Source organism: Lycium ferocissimum, unplaced genomic scaffold (genome assembly GCF_029784015.1).
Source record: "Lycium ferocissimum isolate CSIRO_LF1 unplaced genomic scaffold, AGI_CSIRO_Lferr_CH_V1 ctg78, whole genome shotgun sequence".
NCBI classification, from domain to species: Eukaryota; Viridiplantae; Streptophyta; class Magnoliopsida; order Solanales; family Solanaceae; genus Lycium; species Lycium ferocissimum.
The window spans coordinates 56,740-80,442 of NW_026726948.1; the positions used below are offsets into that span (position 1 = coordinate 56,740).

The 23,703-nt window shown below is 35.8% G+C and overlaps 1 protein-coding gene across 2 annotated transcripts in view; it reads left to right on the top strand.

The window, feature by feature from the left end:
* The window catches only part of LOC132045745 (uncharacterized), a 46,890-nt gene extending 29,361 nt beyond the window's left edge, over positions 1–17,529 (top strand). Inside the window, exons 2-7 of one of the 2 annotated variants that reach the window (XM_059436327.1) lie at positions 8,869–9,058; positions 10,017–10,073; positions 13,267–13,420; positions 13,639–13,736; positions 13,825–13,890; positions 17,177–17,529. In XM_059436327.1, the coding sequence (XP_059292310.1) occupies positions 8,930–9,058; positions 10,017–10,073; positions 13,267–13,420; positions 13,639–13,736; positions 13,825–13,890; positions 17,177–17,209 (537 nt within the window). In that variant the 5' untranslated portion in view covers positions 8,869–8,929 and the 3' untranslated portion in view covers positions 17,210–17,529. Of the gene's footprint in view, positions 1–8,828; positions 9,059–10,016; positions 10,074–13,266; positions 13,421–13,638; positions 13,737–13,824; positions 13,891–17,176 lie in introns of those variants that run through there. The other variant, XM_059436326.1, reaches the window with a different exon arrangement.
* Positions 17,530–23,703: the final 6,174 nt, after the last annotated feature.

Here is a 23,703-nt window from a genome sequence, read left to right on the forward strand (position 1 = left end):
GATGTGTCTTTTATTGATCCTGAGAGGTTCCTAATATTATTGTCCAAGAATGTGCAGAGATGGCATTTTGATTTGGTTCAGAAATGTAGGAAATAGTTTTTAATTTGTAATGTAGTCTAGATTGATGTTGGCGTTCATACATATAAATGGCACTTGAAGTAACTTGTTAAGTAGTTCGGGAGGTAGAAAAGATGGGGAAAAAGTGATGGCCGCTTATGTACCTCATAGATTTGGAAGGTTGGAATACCGAAGATACATGGCCACACCGACGGAGTGTTACGTGGTTTACACAAAGTTTGTTGTCTCTTCCAGCATAGCAGTCTCAAGTCTTACCCGAGTTGGGAACATTCTTGCTTTGCTGGTAAGAGTTCAGTTTTCAGTTTGAAGTGGATTTCGTTCCTTGATGATGAACATGAAATGTCTCATATTTTTCTACATTGATTCAGCTGAATAGCCACAGGGCTATGGCAAAAGGATATTTCTAGCCTTATTTGGTTAAAACAGAGAGATAGAGAGAGTTATTATGTAACTGTAAATGCTGTGTTATGTGTTAGCTCACGCCCCTCACTTTTCCAAGGTTTTCACCGCCTATGTAGCTATTTCCATCATTATGTGGATGTGCTTTAGTTTGAATTATTTTTGCACCTGCCAAATTGCACAGGTCATTGCCGAACACTTGAAGCTTGAAGAGATTGAAAATCAAGAGATGTTTGCATTGATGGACTCTGATGGTGATGGGAAATTAACATATGATAAACAAACGCTGGACTTAGAAAAGTCGGTTCCCAGTTGGCAGAAGCAGAATTGAAGTTGCAAAAGTTTCACCTTGCTTTTCAATGCAGTTTTGGAGGAATTATGTTTTCAAGTCTTTTTCAAATTGTATTTTGTTTACCAATACAACAACTAAATTCAAGAATTAGAATCCTTTATCTCTATTACTAATATATAGAAGCCGCTTGGGAAGCAGCTGGGCGTTGTCTTGCCAGCTTGCCGACCAAGGGCTATTTGTGTCATTTAGGTCTAATTTTAATTCTTCGTGTCTTGCTGTGAATGTCACTGTAATAGGTGTTGAACCTGTACGACAGACGCACATATGCTTTGACGATGAGAATGAGAAACTGAGCTTCAGTATGTGGAATTGTCTGCTTTGGTACTCTCTTTGCTCTCTATTCTGCCTTCTTTTCTTGTTCGATCTCTCAATTTTTCTTATCTCAGTTGATCTTTCAATCTGTTACTGTTGTTTCTGTCAATTTATTAGCGGTCTTTTTTTGCTTTTTGTTGTACATATGAAGCCCTAGAGTAATTTGGCGATGAAAACCAGACTGACTACTTCCTTCTTTCTTTGCTCTGTGTTCGTCCTTTCACTGACCGTCTGTTTCTCAGTTGTGTGATGAATTTGTTTTAACTCTTTTTTATCAATTTATTTGGCGGTTATTTTGGTTTTTTGGGTCTTCCTTGCACTCCGTTGCTATCCGTCCAATTATTACTTCTGCTGCTATTTCTACAATTCGTAGTTTTTGGTGGATTGTTATATTTTAAAAATTCTTCTCTGTGTTTCTGAGAGCTTCTTTAACTCTTCCTTTTTTCCCCTTGTTGTTCCTTGATTTTTAAAATAAACTATCTTACGATTGCTTATTGATGTTGCAGAGATTTTGATCACAGTCAAGATTGGTGGTGAAACATATGAAGAAGTACATCAGGTATGTAGAGGTTCTCCCTCTCTACCTTTTACACTGCCTATTAATCTGCTCAATTCTGCATAGTTTAAGAGCATTTGGACCTTTTCCCTTTTCAAAATAAAGACATTCTCGCGGAAAATTGTTCGCTGAAGACACGGTTTCAATTTGCTCTGTTAGGTGCCTCGCGTTATACCTGCTTATGCTGAGCCCTAGCAGCGACTCGCCTTTTCCCCCCTCTGTTCCTGCCTTCCTGTTTCAGTTGTTACATTCGTACCATGTTCCTATTTGTGGTTTATCTCCCTGTTTGCTTCTGTATTTGCGTGGAGCACCTAATGAAGTTCTCAGTTTATTATTTTGCAGTATCTCGAAAGTTGCATAACATATTCCGCACCAACAGTACATAGGTAAGGCTCAAACTAAGCCGTTGTTTTACTTTAAAAATTCTGTATCTGAATTTGCATATCATTTTTGGTTAGTAACAAAGCATTATGCTTTTTGTACTTGACTCAAAAAGCTTATGCAGTAAGATTAAACAACTTCGTTCCTTTGCTATTTAATTTATACATAGTGGCTTCAACTTCTGTGCGTTCATGTAGCACCTTTATATTTCTCTCGAGTCGCTTACGACACGCATTTTTTTTAATAACACCCCAATAATTTTGTTACTCATTCTAAGATTGAGTCACGGTTGTAAGAAATGAAATTAACAAATATGAAATAACTTCCATTAGAAAGAAGGCTTGATTTGGAAGAAATATGAAGGAAGGACATTTGGTTATTGAGATTTGAGACATAAAATTCAGCCTGTCCTCTGGAAACTATAGAAACTGCTGCATTTTCTATTAAATGGAGAGAATAAACTAACAGACAAAAAGCAAAGAATGGCAAAAATATACTTCATCTGTTACCTTATATCCATTTTGGAGAGAATTAATGAAAATTCCCACTTTACAGAGAATTGGAGAGAGTATTTCCCAACACGTGGAAGACTGGAAATTACTTCCAGGTATTTTTGTATATTGAATTCATTTTCATATCTTCCCTTGCTTACGCTAAATTCATTCTGTGATTATTTAAATTTGGTTGACATAGCCCGTTTTGTTTGGGTTGAATATAGTAACTACTAAGTGTGAAGTGCGTTGTACTCATTACTTAATGTCATCTTTGACTTAGATAGGTGTTCTTATCGGTTTAGCACAGCTGGGGCTTTGTGTTGTTTAGTGCGATGACATGTTGTCTAAACTCGCATATACAGCGAGAGTAGCTCTATTGAACGTTTCTAAGTTTGATATTTCTGTTTTTCTCTTGAATCTTGAGAGTTGTAACTTTACATATTTAATATTTTCTTCTTCAGATTTTTGGTATGGTGCTTGAATTGCCTGATTTGATATATCAGTCTATTTGGTCATCCATTGCAAATTTCTCATGATATTTGATAAATGAAAAGCGATACATTTTCTTTCTGATGCAACACGAACGACCCATTACGCAAACTCAGGCTCTTATATAGTATCTTCATATAAATTCAACATCCAAGATTCACAATTGCTATGTCATCTCACAGAAGTTCAATGTAAAATAGCTCTTTGAAGCCTATGCCGTATAATTGAAATTAATCTGCCTATATCCTTGCCTAGACTGCCAATAAATCTGTTCTACAGTTTATATGAACAAGAAACGTCAGTACTTTTGGTTTATTAATTTTTACGGAGTCCGAATTGTATTTTACTGAATGTCTACGTTTTAGTTGATTTTGTAATTTAAATCTAAACATTTGACAGGGCTCGAAGAAGATTGACCTCAAGTTCGGCACAGTTCTAGAAGTTGCTCCAGTTTTAATATTTCGAACTTGCATAGCTTGCTTCTTTTCTTGGTTTCTGTTATTTCTTGTTCTCCTTTAATTATTTTTTTTTGTAAGAGTTGTGGGTTACTTTTGGTGCTGACTGATCATTGCATAGAGTTGTAGCTCATTAATATTTTGGCTAAATACCTAGATAGTCTCTTAAACTTAGACATGTTCTGTAAGATAGACACTCGAACTTAATGACTAGATAGACGCTTGAATTTGGCAAAAGTGTGTCATAAACATGTCATGACATGGCAAAATACATGTTTTACATGCACAGATGCGCTGAGTGAATGGCTTTAATTCTGATTTTTTTTTTCTCCTCTCTTTTTAACTCAAATTTCTTTATGTATGTAGTTAATTTTTCACATTTGTAAAAATTATTTCATGTGGGTCTCATTATTTCTTGCAGTGTTTTAAATAAGGAAGGCTTCCAATCGTACAAGACTTTCTGCTTAATTAAATTACCTCGCTCATTCCTGAACCATATTATATTTGGTAAAGCAGCATCCCTCCCTACCTCAATTAATAGCCTTGTAAAATTCAAACCAAACTTCTTTTCAGTGTGTTGATCCACCATTAGTGGTTTTCCCACCAAACTGCCAATCATGCTAAGTCCTTTAGGGCTCCAGTAAATGGGCACAGTGTATAGCTCATCCTAGTGAATTCCATATCTTCATTCCGTGTCTTTACTATGAAGGGTTTATTATCAAAATGATAAATTCCACCTTGTATGACTTCATTCTTCCGAATTTCCGAGTCAAACCGTACCAAAATAATCCCATTTCTTATCATGGATATCTTGTTGATGACATGCTTCGCCCATTGTCGCTGGATATACGCACTCAACACAGAAAAAGGAGGGTGCGCCCTCAAACGATAACAAACAACCGCATTCTTCCAGTAAGCAATTTCGAAGACAGTGGACTCACCTTGTTTCATGGGTACGACATATTCAAGCTTATTGGAAATCTTCCCGATGTCAAAATTGTCCCATACTGAGGCCCGATTCAACTCCTTATCCCTCGATTCCACCTCATCTGCCCACGATAGCTTCGGGATACTTGTTTCACCATGTGCAAATTCAAGCCAAGGAGATTGAGTTTTCGGAGTTCCTGTCGTTGCTAATTCTGGTGCCGTAATCATTGAAGCATTGATTCGCTGGTCATCATTCAAAGTTTCTCCCTCTTCCATTGATATGGGAATTACATTCCTTGCTTCATTCCCACCCTCCAGTTGTTGTTGACTGATTAGACTTCTGGGTTGCACTCACAACTTCGGTCCGTGTAGTAGCATTCCCAGGGCCATGTAGTGGAGTATACCCAGAGGCGAATCTACGATTTCTAAAAGATGAGTTCACTACTAAAGAAAGGAAGAAAAAAACATGCTTCAAGTGGGGATTGATCCTTGAACCTCTTGGTAAATAATTTAGATTTCATCCAAGTGCACCACCAAGCCTCTTGTAGCATATGTTCCAAAAGGCAATATTAGATATATTTTATAAATTATACACATAATATACCGAGTCACTCCTTAAATTCGCCACTGCATATTCCTTACTTCCTTCAAAGGAGTCACTCCTTTTACCAGTTGCTTTTTGCTTAACAGCCTTCTTCCTCTCCTGGTTTCCACCTCTAACCATCTCCTGCACCATCAAAGCCTATTGGAATGGTATACGAGCTCGCTTTCCCATGAAAGGCGCACGTTAGCTAACATGCGCAGAGAGAGAGCGTTACACCCTAGTCCCTAGATTTTAAAAATTCAACTTTTAAAGTTATTAATTGTTGCCAATAGTTGACTCTATACAAAAGATTTAGAAATGTGACGTACCTTTTTTCTGAGTTAGTATGAGCAAGACATATATTGAAGACATTGAGGGTAAATAATTTGTCAATAGCCAAAATATAATGTGATGGGCTGATACGTCTTGTTAAAGGGACATTCATCCTAAGTGAATTACAAAGTAAGGTTATCAAAGTTCAAGCTCAGTGGATAACACCCTATAACTAAAACATTTGATATTGACGTGAACTCATAACAATCCGCCAAATGTTATGAATTTGACGGATTGCTTAAACTGCTCTATGTATTCTCCCAATAGAAAAATAAGTATCTTCATTTTTTCACTGATGTCTATATCAAAGTAAGAAAATTTAATTTTAAAAGTTATAAATATGATTAAGTGACGAAAATTACTGCTATATAAGAGACAACCAAGGGCTTTTGTAGTCTTCACAAAAGTTTTCCATAAAATGTCAAAAAATTCCAATTACTTACTTTTAGGTCATGATCTTATTTTTTAAGTCAAATTTATTTTTTGTACTGATAGTGAACTTTTCAAAAGCTGTCGAACCTCCTACATTATTTCTCCTGTTTTTTCGGTTTCCTATCGACTGCCCGGTATCTGCATTGGAGCCCGATTAATCTAGATTCACGCTGCGTAAGACTTAGTCGAGGGAAGCGCTCCCTACTAAGGATATTTTCATACCCAGGCTCGAACTCGAGACCCTGGTTAAGGGAGGAACCCCCATTCGCTGCACTTTATTTTTCTTGTTAATTTCTTCTATTGATCTTGTTTATTAAACTAAAAAATAGTCATTTCTTCACTAGATTTTTGGTTCATATTGCTCTCTCGTTTTCTTCTTTTTCATTTGTTCCTTATTATAGATTTTTACATGTAGGCGAAATTTGAGAATTTCTGAAAATTCTTTTACTTACATGTAGGCATTTCTTTTACTTATTATTTATACTTCAATGAGCTCATATGTGTTTTAGAGATTTTTACTAAAATGATTTTTCGATAGTTTTAAAAATTATTAAATGATGTCATATAGTGTTGAAAATAAAGACAGTGTTATTAGTCAAGATCCGGTTATCTTTAAAATCTCTTGTTTGGTTAACTTTAATTAATCTTTTAAACACAAAATAAGTTTGAAGCAGGGCAGAGTTAGAGTGTCGGTTACCGGTTTGGTCGGATTCAGTAGCGCTTTGGTTCAAATTCTTGTTCATTAAATATGTATAGATCATTAATTTAGAACTTAAACTTCAAAAATTAGGATTCAAAACTCATAAACTTCAAATTTGGCTCCGCATCTGATTTAAAGTAAATAATTTCATCAAAATGAAAGTTAAAATATTAAAGGAATGAAATGAAAGTTTTAATTTTAGATATTGAAAATATACTTATTTGAAATTTAATTATTACTAAATAAGTCATATTTCTTTAAATAAAATAGGGAAAATTTCATAAATGACTAACAGGTTATGTTTGTTGCGTAGCTACATTTTACCTATTTACATCTCGTAGCAAACATATAGCTTGTTTCAACACTTGTTACTTATTGTATTCACTATGGTACGTCGCTGTATTCATGAATACAGTCAGTAAAATTTGCTGAAATTTATATTCAATTCAAATGTATTCAACTCAATTGTATTCATTGTAGCTACTTTTACACTGTATTCACTTTATTATATTTAAAATCGGTTGCATACAAAAAAATATCCTTCAAAATACACCCCAAAACACTGAATTTTACACTAAAAAATTTAATGAATGCACGCAAAAACTGAATACAAGAAAAAAAATTCACTGTATTCATTTGTATACACTTCAAATTCACTGTATTCATTTGTATACAAAAAGATCTTCTTCGAAATGCAAGCGAAAAACTCTGTATACATACAATAAATAAGTGTATTTTGTATTTTTCGGTGAAATTCCGGTCAGATCTGACTATTTTCGGCCAGATCTGACTGTTTCCGTCCAGATCTGACCGCCATCACGGTCATCGTCATCAACATCACAGTTCTTTTCTTCAACATCACAGTTCTCTTTCTTCCCAACATCACAGCCGTCATCGTCATCAACATCACAGTTCTTTTCTTCTCAACATCACTGTATTCATTGTAGCTAAAAAAAAATCTCTTCCTTCTTCCATTTTTCTTTCTGCAACAGCAAAGTATAATCCAGAAGCCAAAAAATACTTAAACAAAAAAAAAATCAGAGAAGTAAAGTTCGACGGCTGCTCCGGTTCACCAAAGCAGTGGGAGGAAGAGGGGAGAGAGAAATGGGAGGGTTGGGTTGGAAGAAAACAATGTGATGATGGGTATTCTACTTTATTTATATATATATGTAGCTATTAATTGTATTTAGCATATTACTTTAAGCTATAGAATGTAATTAATCTAAATTATAGCTACTAAATCTAAATATGTACTAGAGTTAGTTATGCCATGTAGTTATCTCAATAAAATGTCAACTTTTATAGCTTGAGTTTGGGCCCGAGTTTAGCACGGGCCTCATGAAAGGGTCATTTGCACGATTGTCCTTCAAAGGCACTGGTCTTTAATTTTTGCCGTTCGCCTAATACTCAGAGATCCTGGGTTTAAACCCCGGCTCAATAAAAAAAAAAAAAATTCGCAAGGCCGAGTTTCGTAGCAAAATTAGGCCTATTCAGGCAAAAGTTAGGCCTTAAGGCAGAGTTTTACAAAATTTGACTTAATAAAAAAAAAATTGTCTTAATGCAGATCTCTAGGTATAGTTTGCCTTATGCCTGAAGGCAAAACTCTCCCTTAAGGCAGAGTCTGCCTCAAACTCTGCCTGATCAGGGAGAGTTTGCCTCAAACTCTGCCTGATCAGGGAGAGTTTGCCTCAAACTCTGCCCGATCAGCTAGAGGTCGCAGACAAACTCTGTTTGATCAGGCAGAATTTTAAACTTTGCCTTAGGCACAGTTTGAAGGTAGCAAAACTATGTCTTGTGAATCCAAACTGCACCTTACGACTTTTCTTTTTTAATTTTTGACTAAGCGGGAATACGAACCCGAAATCAAGGAATTTTTAGCGAAGGACAAAAATTAAATACCACCGATTTGAGGGACAAAAATTAATTACCACCGATTTAAGGGACAAAAATTAAAGACCAGTGCCTCTCAAGGGCATTCCGCACAAAAAAATGCTCATGAAACTAGTTTATATATATGCATGTCCAAACATAATTTCATCTCATGATTTCAAAATCATGTCCAAACGGCTCCTAAGTATCTTCATTTTTTAGCTGATATCAAAGTAAGAAAATTTAATTTTAAAAGTTATAAATATGATTAAGTGACGAAAATTTATATACTATATGACAAAATATCAAATTTTTTGCTGACCAAATATCTTAATAAGTTGCTTGTTCCTAGAGCAACATCAATCCTCATAACTTTTTTTTAATTACACTTTGCCCCTCTTTTCTCCTATATATTACCCTTCTAACCTTCCCCAGTGCTCCATATAAAACAAACATAGCACTCCAAAAACTTGTCTAAAAATCACAAATCATCGCCGGTACCTAAATCTCATCATCAACAAAACACTGTCTCTGTGTGTGTTGTGTATGAAGTGAAAAAGGTGAGAGGAATGGATAAAGGTAAAGCAGTGATGGGTATGGGCCGTAGATGGGCTGTTGATTTCACCGATAATTCAACATCTCCTTCATCTCGTGATATCCCTGATCCCCTTGGTTTCACTCGTGCTTCTCAAGATCAGGTTTAATACATGTTTAATCTTATTTTTATAGTGGATTCATAGTAGGTGTGTGTAATATACATGTTTAATTTTGTTTTTATGTTTGTGTATATGATCCAAGATGAGGGCAATGGGTTCTAGATCCGCTTTTGGGGTTATGAGAAAATTAACTGGGAGAAAATATTTACGCCACTAGCCCCTAGTTTGAGTTTGTTACCGGGCTTAGCCCATATTTGTGTATATGCACTATGTTATACAAGGTTGCGTACACTTTACCCTCCCGAGACCCCATACTGTGGGATTTCACTGGGTATGTTGTTGTTGTTGTTTTTATTATATTATACAAGGTTAATATGTTATGAATAATGCTTCCCCCAGGTATAATGTTGTATAATATTGTATATTGGGCTACGTGGCGTAATATTTCAGGTTTAAATTATATTTGAATTCAAGATTAAGGAGTTGGGTTTCTCAAATGGTCATTCAATTAATGGTTATTATCTCAGAAAGTCGTCACTTTCTTTGTTAAAAAACGTTGGAATCAAGTGTCTTAGTTTAAACGTTAGATCTGCTTTTGGTGAAAATACCACTCCCCCGTCCCAATTTTTAAGTGTCTTAGGTTGACAGGGCACGGAGTTTAAGAAATAATGGTGACTTTTGAATCTTGTGGTCTTAACTTGCCATGTAGAATGTTGGAATTGGAAAACTTACTAAATATAGAAGGATGCACTCTTTTTGGGATAGACCAAAAAGGAAAGTAAGACACTTAAGATAATTAACATTGAACATATTATATTTTTAAAGTTATGGATTCGTATATACTATTTATTGCAATTTTAGTGAATTTTTACATAATTTATGCTCCATGTTGAAAGGTATGGGCTGAAGGCAATGGGTTCTAGATCCTGTTTTGGTATAAAATCATTTGATTCGTGTTATAGTTGAGCTTAATAGTTATAACGTTTATTGTTGTTGGTAGGATGATTCAACTCTGAGTCGTGAAAAGAAGAATGCTGAAGCCAATTGGAAATCCGCGGTAAAAAGCTGATTTTTTTTTTTTTTTGTTTTGTTTTTTGTTTTTTGTTTATACTGATTTTGGGTAGGGAGTCCTGGGTTATGTGAATGAATGCTCCATTGTTTGTGGTCATGGCCGAATCCATCGCTAGGGCAACGAGCACCAGTACACCTGTTTGGCTATGTATATATTTGAATTTTATTTAAAAAGATTCTGTTTGTACTAAAAATCATTGCTGTTGTTGCAAAGGACTTGTCAGTACACTAATGCTATGTGATCCATCTTTGTGTGTGGTACCAATCTAGGAGGATTATGTTGTAACGTGATTGGTTTATATTTAGCTTTATGTGCTATTCCTAGTAATTTGTGTACCAAATTGTTGACTTATTGTTAAGGAAACATGGAACCTTCAAAGCAAATATTTGATTGTTATTTAAGCCATTTGAAGTACTTCAATTAATAGTTTGCAGGATTTCTAGAATAGGAATAGGCTTTTTCTTTAGTAAGACTCTTTGCTTGCTTCTTTCGGCCAGCTCGGCGAATGAGTGAACATTCCTACCCCACCATGCCTGGCTCGTTATCTTACCTTAAGAAAAAAGAGAAGGTATGAAGCATAGGACAAAATGCAAGAAGTATATGATACAGTAGATAACCTTAAGGAGTGGTTCAACTCTCTAGATTGATCAATGCGAGTGAACTGTGGTTAGATGGTTTTAAGTTCCATAGGTTGACTGTCAATGTGAAAAATAGTCAAACTATGATGAATCCCAACTAGTATGGTATTGCTGTGTATTTCACATGCATTAGTGTACTGTTTGGTTCTTTAGGCAAAAGCTGTGTATTATTATATGAACTAACATGCAGAACTTCGCTGCTTTGGACAAAGATATAAGGGGCGGAAATTAGATTAATTCTTGATAAGCAATGTATAACCTGAAACTCTTCCTTATCCCCAATAATGCAAAACTCAGTTTAGAAAACAAAAATATTATCAGTTGACTTTTCACATGCACTTATTCATGAGTGATCTTTTAACATGCTTTAGTGTAGTGTTAGGTTCTTCTGGCAAAGTACGAAATATGTATTATTTGTATGAACTAGCAATGCAAGAACTTGGCAGCACGCAATGAGATTTAAGGGCAGTCTAGCTGAAATTGTTTTATAATACTTGATGAAAGTATGAATAGATGGATGGAGAAGCAGAGAGTTAAGAAAGAAATCATATCTACCGATCTAAAAATACGTAAAAGAAAAAGGCCAAACACATATGCAGGCACTTAAACTTGTCACAAAATTCCTTCTAGGCACCTAAACTATACCATTTCCCATTTAGACACTTAAACTACCAATTTATGTGCCATTTCAACACAAAATGCTGACATGGTAAAGTAAGTGTTCCTCACATCCATTAGGCGCGTGAATTCATTGGAAATCCAAACTCAAAATCCTTCTTGCCGGAAAATGATTGGGTTTGACGGAAAAATTACCCCGTACACTTTTTAATTTATTTATTTTTAGATCTGTTCAACTACTTCCCTTATCTCCTCCTTCAAATTTGGCCACACCACCACCATTACTACCTCTAAATCCGGCCATCAGAGTCCTTTTTTGTTTTGGAGGAAAGATGAATGGAACCATTCTCACCATAACCAAGGCCCTTTGCAGCAGAAGGTGTTGCTTCCAATTTCCCATGGTCAAACTCTACATGGACGCAAAATTGATGAGGGTTCATCCCCAATGAACCTGAACAAGTCAAATGCATAAAACGGATTTGTTAGCTACTGTCTAGGCCTAGAGGATAATATGGCAAAGCAAATGGAAAGAAAAGTAAGAACACAGTCACTGGTGGTGGTAGTGAATGACGAAATTGAAGGCGGCAGAAGAGAAGAAGAACCTCTGGTTAATTAACAAATGTTTTGAATGATCTATTAAATCTAATTAAAATTCTGGGTGTAATGTTATAAGTACCTAAAATACTGGATATAGAGGATTTGGTTGATCAAACTTTATTTAGGATTGAGATTAGTTGATGTTAATTATGCATGCCCCATGAGTAAGAAATTGAGCTTGGCAGCCAAAAGAGATGACGCCGGCGTTTATGGTCGACGGCAGTGGAAAGAAGATAGAAGAACACATAAGAGATTTCCTTTTTTCGTCAAAAGTGTTTTTTTTTTTAAAAAAAAAAAAAAATTTGTTCAAGTAAAAGCCAGGTGTCTTCGTTTTATTCGTCACCTGTTATATTATTTATGTGTGTATTACACGCGCCCTTAATGTTTGGCTGATTTAACATTTTGTGTTTAAATGACACATAAATTGGTAGTTTAAGTGTCTAAATAGAAAATGGTATAGTTTAGGTGCCTAGAAGGAATTTTGTGACAAGTTTAAGTGCCTGCATATGTATTTGGCCAAAAAAAAAATGTCATCAAAAAAAAAAAAAAAAAAAAAAAAAAAGACGTAAAAAAAATGGAGAAGCTAGTCTTATAGTTTGGTAAGTTGTCAGTACAAATTTATCATCCAAAAAGAAAAATAAAGCATTTTTACAGAATCAAAATTATACACTACATGACTGTGAAGAAGTTTTCACTGGAGAATAAACCAAGAAACAGGCACATCTTTCTGACAATTGACGGCAGAATTTGTGTAACACACAGCAAACTCTTTTTTATAACCGTAAAATTGGTTGCTTTTCTGTGCAACCAAACTCTTTGTAGACCTCACAGCTAATACCCTGTCCATCCCAAGTTCAAAGAAGAGACCTCATGCTATTTTGAGCAGCAACATTTTTGAAAACTTATGAAGGATGTGGGCTCTAATGTGAAGATATCCTTTGGAAAATTCCCTGAAAAGAATGAATACTGTTTCTTTTCTTTCCTAGACCAATGTTCTGCTTTTGTGATTTCTCGAGTATCTCTCAATGTAATAGATTAGCCTTTTTCTAGTTCTCCAACAATTATATAGTCCAAATATCCTTTTATTATGAGTTGATTACTTCTCAATTCTGGTTTACAATTATTAGGACATGATTAGGCTTACTGTATATATTAGGTTTATAGCATAGGAATTAGGTTTTCAAGATGATTATATACTCATCAGGAATTGTATAATAAGGAAATGTTCCTTATTTCATGGAGCCTAAACTCTTTATATAAGAAGCTCTTCCTGGCTCATTTTTTCACAAAAATCATGTAATTAATTCTGATATTCATTGGAACAGAAAGCTTGGGAAGTGGCACAAGCGCCTTTCAAGAATTTGATGATGATGGGTTTCATGATGTGGATGGCTGGAAGCACAGTTCATTTGTTTAGCATTGGTATCACAGTTTCAGCTCTGTTTCAGCCTTTTAGTGCTCTTCAAGGAGTTGGGAAAGGTCGACATCGTACCAGAAACTACTGAATTAAATCACTTAATTGCTCTATTGTTTTTGTGTAGTTATACTTTGACTAGAGATAGATTTCTTGGCTGAAATTTGTCTTAAATTCAGGCAATTTCGTACTGATACTTTTGCTGAACTAAGCTCTGACTTGATATGGATGCTCCTTTTATTTCCTTTTACTCATCCATTTTTATGTTTCATTTCTGGGGCAGTTTTTGAGCCTTACAAGGACAGCAAAGTGGATCTTCTTGGGCCAAAATTGGTATTTATTGCACTCAATCTAGTGGGTTTAGGACTGGGCATCTGGAAGGTAGATATTCATCTGTTTCACAAATGTTATTTGACATCAGTTTCTCTGATAAGTGGTTTGCTAACATGGAACTACGTATATCTTGCAGCTTAACACTTTGGGTCTTCTTCCAACTCATGCGTCAGATTGGGTTTCATCCTTGCCACCTGCCCAGGTTAGATTTTTACATTAGTTTTATACTAACTCTTTTTCACATAGAAGAATTGAGGCTTGAAAATCTTAGGCTGCCGATACTGTTCGAAATATGTTTCCGAAAGAGATATTTGCATATTGTAGTCTAATATGGTGTATCAAGTTGAGCAATTCTACAAAGGAATTTTTTTTTGATCCAGTAAAGGTATTTTCATTCATAAACATGGCCAAAGAACGACCGTATACAAGGGATAAACCAAAAGATAAAGGATCTACAAAATATGATTCTCTACAAACTCCACCCAATCCTCTATACAACTAGGAACTTTCTGATTACACCAAAAGAAAATAAGGGAGCGAAGACTACTCCTTAATTGAGAAAAACTTGATTCTATTCCTTTAAAAGCTCTCTTGTTTCTCTCATTCCAAACTACCCACATCAATGCAACCGGAACCAAGTTCCAAGCCCTTTGTCTTCTCCTCCTCCTCTCGCTCTTCCAACTGACCATCAACTCTTTCCACAGTTCTTGGCATTGCCCGAAGTGTTGAACCACCCAAACATGTCCCACCAGTCTCATGGTAAACCTACAATGTAGAAGAAGATGGTTCACGTCCTCCCCTGTCTCGTTGCACATGTAGCACCAACTGACGCAAACAACCTTTCTCTTTCTAAGATTTTCCGCCGTCAAAATCACTCCTCTAGTGGCTAGCCAAGTGAAGAAACACACCTTCCTCGGCACAGTTGGAACCCATATTGCATTACATGGGAAATCAACTTCCTCCCTAACCAAAAGTTTCTCATAAAAAGACTTCATTGAAAACACTCCATTATTTCCTTGGCCCAACACCACACATCGGGATTATCCACCCGGTTGACTTGCCTATGAAGCAAATCTATCAATCTTTGAAACTCATCCACTTCCCAATCTTGAAAACCCCTTCTAAATCTCAAATACCAAAAAGTCTCTCCGCCTTGAGTCCCCCTAATCTGTTGAATTGTCAAATCTCTTTGGCAAGATATTCTGTACAAACTCTGGAAATCATCTTTCAATAATATGTCCCCACACTAGTTGTGTCCCCAAAAATATACCCTCCTCCCATCTCCGACCTTGAATGAGATATTTTTCACAAAATTATCCCATCCCTTCATGATATTTCTCCATAAACCACAACCAAAAGCCAAAACGGTATCTCTGGTTTTCCAGCCCCCTTCCATAATCCCATATTTGTCAACTATTACCCCCTCCACAAAGCTTGTACCTCCATCCTGAACCTCCACATCCATTTGCCCAATAAAGCTTTATTAAAAACTTTTAAATCCTTAACTCCGAGGCCTCCCCATTTTTTAGGAGACGTGACAATGTCCCACCCCACCAAGTGAAACTTCCTTGCCCCATCCGCCGCATTCCAAAGGAAATCTCTCTGACTCTTTTCGAACTTATTAATGACCGAAATTGGAGCAAGAAATAAAGACAAGTAATACGTGGGAATACTCGATAATGTGCTTTTAATAAGCACTTCCTTCCCACCCTTGGACAAATATCTTTTCTGCCACCTTGCCTCTGAACAACCGGATTCCACACCGTAAGATCCTTGTTCGAGGCACCTAGTGGTAATCCGAGGTATGTAGTCGGCAGAGCTCCAACCCTGCAATTCAAGACACGAGCAAGTGACCCAATGTTATTCACCTCCCCAACAGGGATAATCTCACACTTCCTCAAATTAATTTTAAGTCCTGATACCACCTGAAACCATATGAGAACTTGGACTAAATAGTCCAACTGGGTCTCAACTGCATCACAAAAAACCAATGTATCATCCGCGAACAATAGGTGAGACACCGATATTGCCCCTACACCCCCAACCGCTGCATCAAAACCCTTCAGGTAACCCCCCAGTACAGCTCTATCCATCATCCTGCTCAGAGCTTCCATAACTAAAATAAACAACATCGGTGATAGTGGGTCTCCTTGTCTCAAACCCCTCGAGCTCCCATAAAAAACTGCATGGATTACCATTCACCAACACGGAAAATCTCACCGAAGAAATGCAAAAATAGATCCACTTCCTCCATTTCTCTCCAAATCCCATTTGAAACAAGATGGAATCTAGAAATTTCCAATTTACATGATCATATGCCTTCTCAATATCAGGTTTGCACAACACGCCTGGTACTCCTTGCTTTCTCCTTGAATCCACCATTTCATTTGCCACCAACGCTACAACGGAATTTAAGCTTTGGAAATGCTTCTTCTTTCCATCCGCTGGCAAAAGAATTTTGGTTGTCATGAGAAGAACTTTGTTTATAAAGCAATTCAATTAGACTTTGGAAGTTCGCTACCTCCCAGTCCGGGAGGTTCCTTCTGAACTAAGATCCCAGTGAACTTTCCCTTCTTGTAACTTCTGAAATTTTCTTGCAAGATTATGCATAAAGTGTGCTCTTCTATCCTAAATATTTTGTAGCTATTTCCTGAATAGGGCCTTGTTGAAAACCAGAAGATCTTTCACCCCCAAGGTCACCCAAACTGGGGTTGTAACAGTCTCTTGAAACTTCCTTGTCCCGTCTATCGAGTTCCGTGAAAAGTTCCTTTGAAGGATTTTTTAAGGCTAAGTTTGGTTGACCAAACACTGGGAAGAGGTCGGCTTGTCTTGCTTCACTGACAGCACTATGTTATGTGTATCTGTCCATGAGAAAATAAAACAATGTTTGTGGTATGTGACCCTTAAAAGGCAGGTACTACAGTCAATTCATGGTGGGAGCTGATTAGCTATTCAGTCAGAATATCCTACCATACAACACTCAAAAAACCTGGTCTTCTCTGATAAATGCATTGTCAATCTCCACATCCATTTCTGCTCAGCATTTGATTCCCCTCAGATAAACCTGTGATTAATTCGTCCCATTTAATCTCTTGCCAGTACATCTCTTCCTCTCACCTTTAAAATGAATTAGAAATTAAGCAAATAGGATCTTAGGGATAAGGAATAAATTAAACAAACAAACTGCGTTTGCAATCTCACTTTTTGCTGAAAACAAATTTTGCATCTTCCAACGTTTGGACTTCTGTTGTTTTCATTAGGTTGGCGTGATTGAAAACTACTATTATTATCTTATTTGAGTTTGCCTCTGCATAAAGTCGTCCTGTTTTGTATTACATTTTATGCAGATTTTAGTCTTCATGTTGTTCTATCTACATGTGCTTTTCTATAGCTGTTATGTCTGGAAGTGGTTGTGTAAGAAAATCATTCATGGATTAATTGTGAAGTATCTTTCATTTTCATAACGTTTTGGAGTGGTTCACATGCAGGAAGTTGAGTATTCTGGTGGAGGTTTCCTTTGAATTGAGGTCTACTGAACAAGGCTGAAGACCTTCAATTTGGTGAAGATAGAAGTTACATTTCTTGAAGCAGGAGTTCGACAATATTTTCTTGATGTAATTGAGGATAAACCCGAGATTCTTATCGCCCATTTCTCTCACGATATTTAGTATTATTGTCTCACAAACTGCATGACCACTTTTCTATTGCTCATCCTCAGAAGCCTATGTTTGTTGCATCTGGAATTAGCCATGAGTCTTTTTAGAGTAATGTTTTTTAAGGGATCACTTTTGTATCGTGTAGCTGTTGAATACTTTATCTAGGATAGTTGAAATTCCAAGCATTCCCGTCAGTTCAAAATGCATGTTGAATTGTAGGTATTTATGATTTGACTAGTATGTTCAAGAAAAGGGGCCGACCACTTTTATACTGTACTTTTAACAGCTCCTAACTTAAACAAGATCAACATGTTATTCATTTTTTTACGTAGGCAGTCTTTTAGAGAGTTCTTCTTTTTGGTCAATATACTACTTTCTTCTAAAAGGTTTTTATTCAACATTTCCTAGTTTTGATTTCATATAATATGCTGATGGTAAAGGTTCTATAATGTAAACTCATAATGGTTGGTCAGGTCTCTGTCTAAGGACCTAATATTAGTTCAGCTCTTTTCTTGATCCTGCACTTAGGCCGAAGTGCACAGATAGCCGATTTTGGGACCGTCTTTTAAGCCATATCCAAACTGAAATTTCTTTCAATTCTACCCATTTTGGAACAACTTCAAATATTATGATGGAAGTTTAAACATTTTCGCTTGAACTTTAGGCACATATAGTTAAAGTTTGGCCATTGACTGAACTTCAAGCAGATGGTGTTTGGTGTTCTAAACTCTTTTGTGTAAGCACAGAGTCATCTTTAAACTGAGAGAACCAAAAGTTTAAACCATTAGATGATTTTTTTTTTTTTTTTTTTTTTTTTAATGTTACAAAGATTTTTGGATGGTATTTGTAAATGTCGTTATTTTTTTTTTTTATGTAAGCCAACTATATTAACTTGCGGGGGTTACACCCAAGAGTGTGACTTAGTAATCAATGAGTAGGTTGAGAATTATGAGGTTTCATGTTCAAAGTTCTACGGAGGCGAAAACGCTAGGTAATTTCGTTTCATATGTACGAGGCTATTTGAACAGAGTCACCCAATGCCTATGTTGGTATGAGGTAGCACGTAGTTTGTAGAATAATCAAAGTACAGGCAAGTTGAAGTTGGTTCATACTCTCCTATTATACAAATAAAAAATACGGAAAAGGGTCAGATTTGCCCTATAGTTACCCTTCGTTATACTTATTTGATATATTTGTCTTTGACATCCAACTTTAGGGCCATATTTGCCCCTGTACTTCATTTTCGGGCCATATTTACCCTCCGTCCGTTAAACTCCTTGCCCATCAATAATTTTTGAAGGTTTCTTTTTTCTTTTTTCTACTCCCCTCTGCATCATTCAATTCTGTCAAGATTCATTTGGGCTTTTGTTCTTCTTTCTTTCCTCTGATCATGGAATATCGTACTTTAGAGTTTAAACCCTTTTCTAGCAATTAAGTGTGACTAAAGCATTATAAGGGGTGGCAACTGGGGCAGGGCGGGGCAGGGCACACTCTTAATGGGGCGGTCAGGGAAGAATTTAAATAGGGTGGTGTGGGGCGGGGCAGGGGACAAGGCAAAATAATATTTTTTGAAAACTTTTAATGGGTTAGGGCAGGGCAGGGTAAGGTCCGGGTTTAAAAGTGGGTCAGGTAAAAACAGGTGACCCGCGTATTTTATTCACCCCAATTCCCACTTCGATATATGAGTTTGTTCCTATTCTGTTTTTTTGTTGTTCATTTTCTTTCGTTTGTAGTAATTTAATAATTTCCAAAAGTTGGTGAAATGATGCGAAATGAGACTCATATACTCACTGATATTTTGAGAATGCTGATTGACAGAAGCATGAATACTAATGATTGATTGACAGAAGCATGAAGATGGGTACAATCATAAACCATCAAGCAAATCCCCGATTATTTTAGTAAAAACTAAATGCCTATGGGTTTAGTTATACTTTCTCTATATCATAATTTTTTGTTGTCATCCTTTTCTCATTATTCAAATATCAAACGAGAGTAAGGAAACAGAGGTACTAATTAGCTGCACATTGCATTAAAATTGTACTAAATAATTAAACGAAGAGCAATTTGTAGGAAAAAATAGCATTTATAAAGTCAAAAAATGTAGGCCAAGTTGGAAAAATAGTAGTTACAAAGTCAATAAATTGCATTGAAGAAAAGCAATTGCAGTACTAGTATTAAAAAATATATCAAAATAAGTTTAAAAAAATTACATGCTACAAAGTGGAAATAAAGAGGAGAAAGGGAAGATAACATAAATGGGGCGGGTTAGGGTGGGGGGGGGGGGGCCAGGGCAGGACAATGTTTTTGGAAAAGCTAAACGGGGCAGGGTAGGGTTGGTCAAAACCTTAATATGGCGGGGCAAGCCCCCCCCCCCCCCCTAACCTGCCCTATTGCCATTCCTAATTATAATTAATCAGGATTAAGGAATAAAATTTGTCATTCTTCCTTGGTTTTCGGTAAATGACTTACGTTACTACTTGAAAAGTCTAAAGGATTTCATCTTGATTAATATGTCAAAAAAAAAAATATCGTTTTGACGGAGACTAATCGCATTGAATAAATAGTCCAAATCTCAGAGGATCAGCTAGCGCATTCTAATTTAACCTTCACTAAACAACAACAATCCAGTGTAATTTAACCTTCATTGTGCCTGTTAAATATATGTGAATAAAAAATTCAAAACGTTATTCTTCCACAATAATTTAACTTTTTTGTAAATTTCAAAATTATTACTCCAAATGATACATTTTACATCGACAAGTTTTATTTCCTAAAATAAATCAATCAGCATTTGAAACTGAGATTAAAAAGCTGATCAGATAAAATTAGTTACGATATATGAAATACATAAAAATGAACTTAGCCAAATTTTTGCCTTTATTACTTAATAAACTAAAGAAACTAAGAACCTGTGGCCCTAAAGTCAGATGACAAGAGAAAATATGAGAATTTAATAGACGGAGGGTAAATATGGCCTGAAAATAGAGTACAGGGGCAAATATGGCTCTAAAGTTGGATGTTATTGGCAAATTTATCCAAAAAAGTACAACGAAGGGCAAATATAGCTTATTCGTGAAAGTACAAGTCATGACACAAATTTGACACTCAAGACGTGACAGGGCACCTGACGAGCTTCTACCCATAAGGCGAACCCTCTAAGCTAATCATACAAAATTAACGAATAAAATGAATACTACTCAATGTCTCATAATATAAAGAAGAGTGCGGAAGCGAAATACAAATACTGAGTCTGCACATAAACCCCGTAATATGTCTAAGTCGTGGAACTACTAGTCTGAATACAAGAGTACGAGACGCAGTTCGGAATACTACTAAGTCAGCTTAAGAAGAAGAGGCCGCCATGATCTAATGGTAGCTCACCTCGACTGAACTGGACTGAAGAAAGTTGGAATAATCAGGTATTGGCTTCCTGGTCACCGTTGACCACACCTGCACACATACAAACATCAACAAGCGTGAGTCTAAAAGACCCAACAAGATCATCGACACTCTCAGCTTACCTCTGGGCCAAGTATTTGAAATCCCTGATAATGCATAAAAGCACTTAAAGAGTACAAGTATATTAAATATATACAAACACTAAAGCTGAAGTTGAAATCATGAAGCATAAACAAGCAAGACATAAAACACACTGAATCTGAATCTATGCTCACGGGACACGGTACGTATTTGTCCATGTTTTACCCCATCTTCCAAGGTAGGCATTATTTACCCACATCTTACCCGGGTCACTTATAATTCTGGCATCTACCTCGAAATACACTGAATCTGAATCTATGCTCACGGGACACGGTACGTATTTGTACATGTCTTACCCTGTCTTCCGGAGTGGGCATTATTTACCCGCTTACCCGGGTCATTTATAATTCTGGCATCTACCCCGAAATAAACTGAATCTGAATCTATGCTCACGGGACACGGTACGTATTTGTCCATGTCTTACCCCATCTTTCGGAGTGGGCATTATTTACCCACATCTTACCCGGGTCATTTATAAGTCTAGCATCTACCTCCAACCGTACCCAATGGGGCCTGTTAGAGTATGTCCCGTTGAAGATATGATAAAGTGGAACAAACATCCAATCAATACCAATTCAAAACTTTACATATACAGCAAGTATCTATTTAAGCGAAATTATGCTAAAGGATTCATACAGTCATTACTTTAGATACTTGAAAATTATTCAATTTAGATCATACTTGCCCACTCACACGGACTAAATGGTTTAAATGCATACACACAACACAAACCGTATGCTTTTTATGAAAAGCAAGTAAAATAAGAGTTTAATCCTCACTTGCCTTATAACCGGAACACAACCTCTCTTGAAGTGTCAAATTTCCTTCAAACAATCTCCAATAGCCTCAATCTATTCAATACCATAAATAAATGGTTCAAATTAATCTAGGCAAACTAATCCTATAATTTTAGGTTTAAAACTAAATTTAACATTCTGAACCTTGATTTCATAATTCTTTTAAAAAGGTAGAAGTTGTATCTCAATACTCTTTAGTAGTAAATATGATCTAATCCCAAATAACAATAATCACAGTCTACTACACAGATATAAATCAGGACTAGAACTCCGACAAAAACAAGTAGCAATATCACTGATATCACCATTGCCATGACTATAACCCGTGTGGTAATGCCCAGTTCATTTATTCTGCATTGTAGTAAATAGAGAAAGAAGGTAAACTATAACAAAAATAAAAATAAAATAAAATAAAATAAAAGGACACAGTTCACGAGTTGAACAATTTGGAGAATTGCAGTAAAATAGTTTTCCCACTTTCAACACTTATTTTGTCTTATTTAAAAGGGAAAAATTCGAAAAATCTTTTTCTACTTTGGAAAAATTTTAAAAAATATCTTCAACTTATTTTTGGGCCAAAATACCCTCTCATCCTTAAAGTTTTCAAATATACCCCTGTCTTGATGGAAATTATCCCCCAAAATAACCCGAAATTATTTTTTAAACCGCTTCCATCATTTAAACTGTAATCCAACTAAATAATAACCCACAAGATCTCTTATTCCCCCAATTCCCTCAAACTTCAAACCTACGTATTGGGGGAATAAAGGGGATCTTATGGGTTATTATTTAGTTGGATCGGGATTTAAATGATGGAGGGGGTTTAAAAAATGATTTCGGGTTATTTTGGGGGATAATTTCCGTCAAGACAGGGGTATATTTGAAAACTTTAAGGATGAGAGGGGTATTTTTTGACCCAAAATAAGTTCGGAGGATATTTTTAGCCCTTTTTCCAAAGTAGAGGGGTATTTTTGACCCTTTTCCCTATTTAAAATCCCACCACTAATCAACCTACCACTATTCATAGCCATGGGTCCCTCTAAACATTGATGAATCATTAACTCACATCTAAACTTTTCTTGTCTTCACTATTATACTCAATTAAATAGTTGTGCTATGACCCTTTTCCGTGAAAAATATTGCGGAGTGTTAATTTGACCAAAGAATTGATATAAGCACTACTAGTGCTCCAAGCATAACCTAGGACGACTTCAAGTTGAAAAATATTGTTTAGGGTCCGACCACATATTGCTCAATTCTCATTTTTCTCCTTTCTAAAGAAATGTAAATTACATATATTGAGCATGTGCAACATATCCAGTATTGTTTTTCCAATGGATATTCAATTATCCATTGACCCCACATTTGGGAATTCCACCAACCAATCGTAGTGAGTTTGATTTCAATTTAATGTCGGCCAACTTAGTTCTTACAAAATAAGCTTAAGGATCGTTTGGTTGCTAGTTAGGAAGGAAATTATTCATATACTAAAATTAGTATAGTTAATATCTTGTTTGGCAGTTACTTCATATAAAATTCGGTACATTACATATGTGTTTGGTTATCATTCTATAATATCAGATAATTAAAACACGTATAAATTAGTAATCGCACAAGTGAGGTATGAGAAGGGTAGTTAGGGCTGTTCACAGTTTTGGTTAAAACCAAAACCAAAACCAAATCGAAAATTTAACCAAACCGAATAAAAAAACCGACATTTGGTTTGGTTTGGTTTGGTTTTAAATTTGAAAAACCGATAATATTTGGTTTGGTTATGGTTATAGTAAAAAATAACCGAATAAATAACCGAACCAAACCGATAATTATATACATAAAATTTATAATTATTTATATGTATAATATTAACTTTTCATAAATAATTAAAGATATTTTATACCTTTTAATTATTAATTTAATTTTGGTCTACTTATTTTTAAGGCCCATGTCTTAAAAGAATATGTCCAAGTCCAACAATCCAAGCCCAACTCTAATAAGTCGTAAGCATAAGGGTAAAAAGTA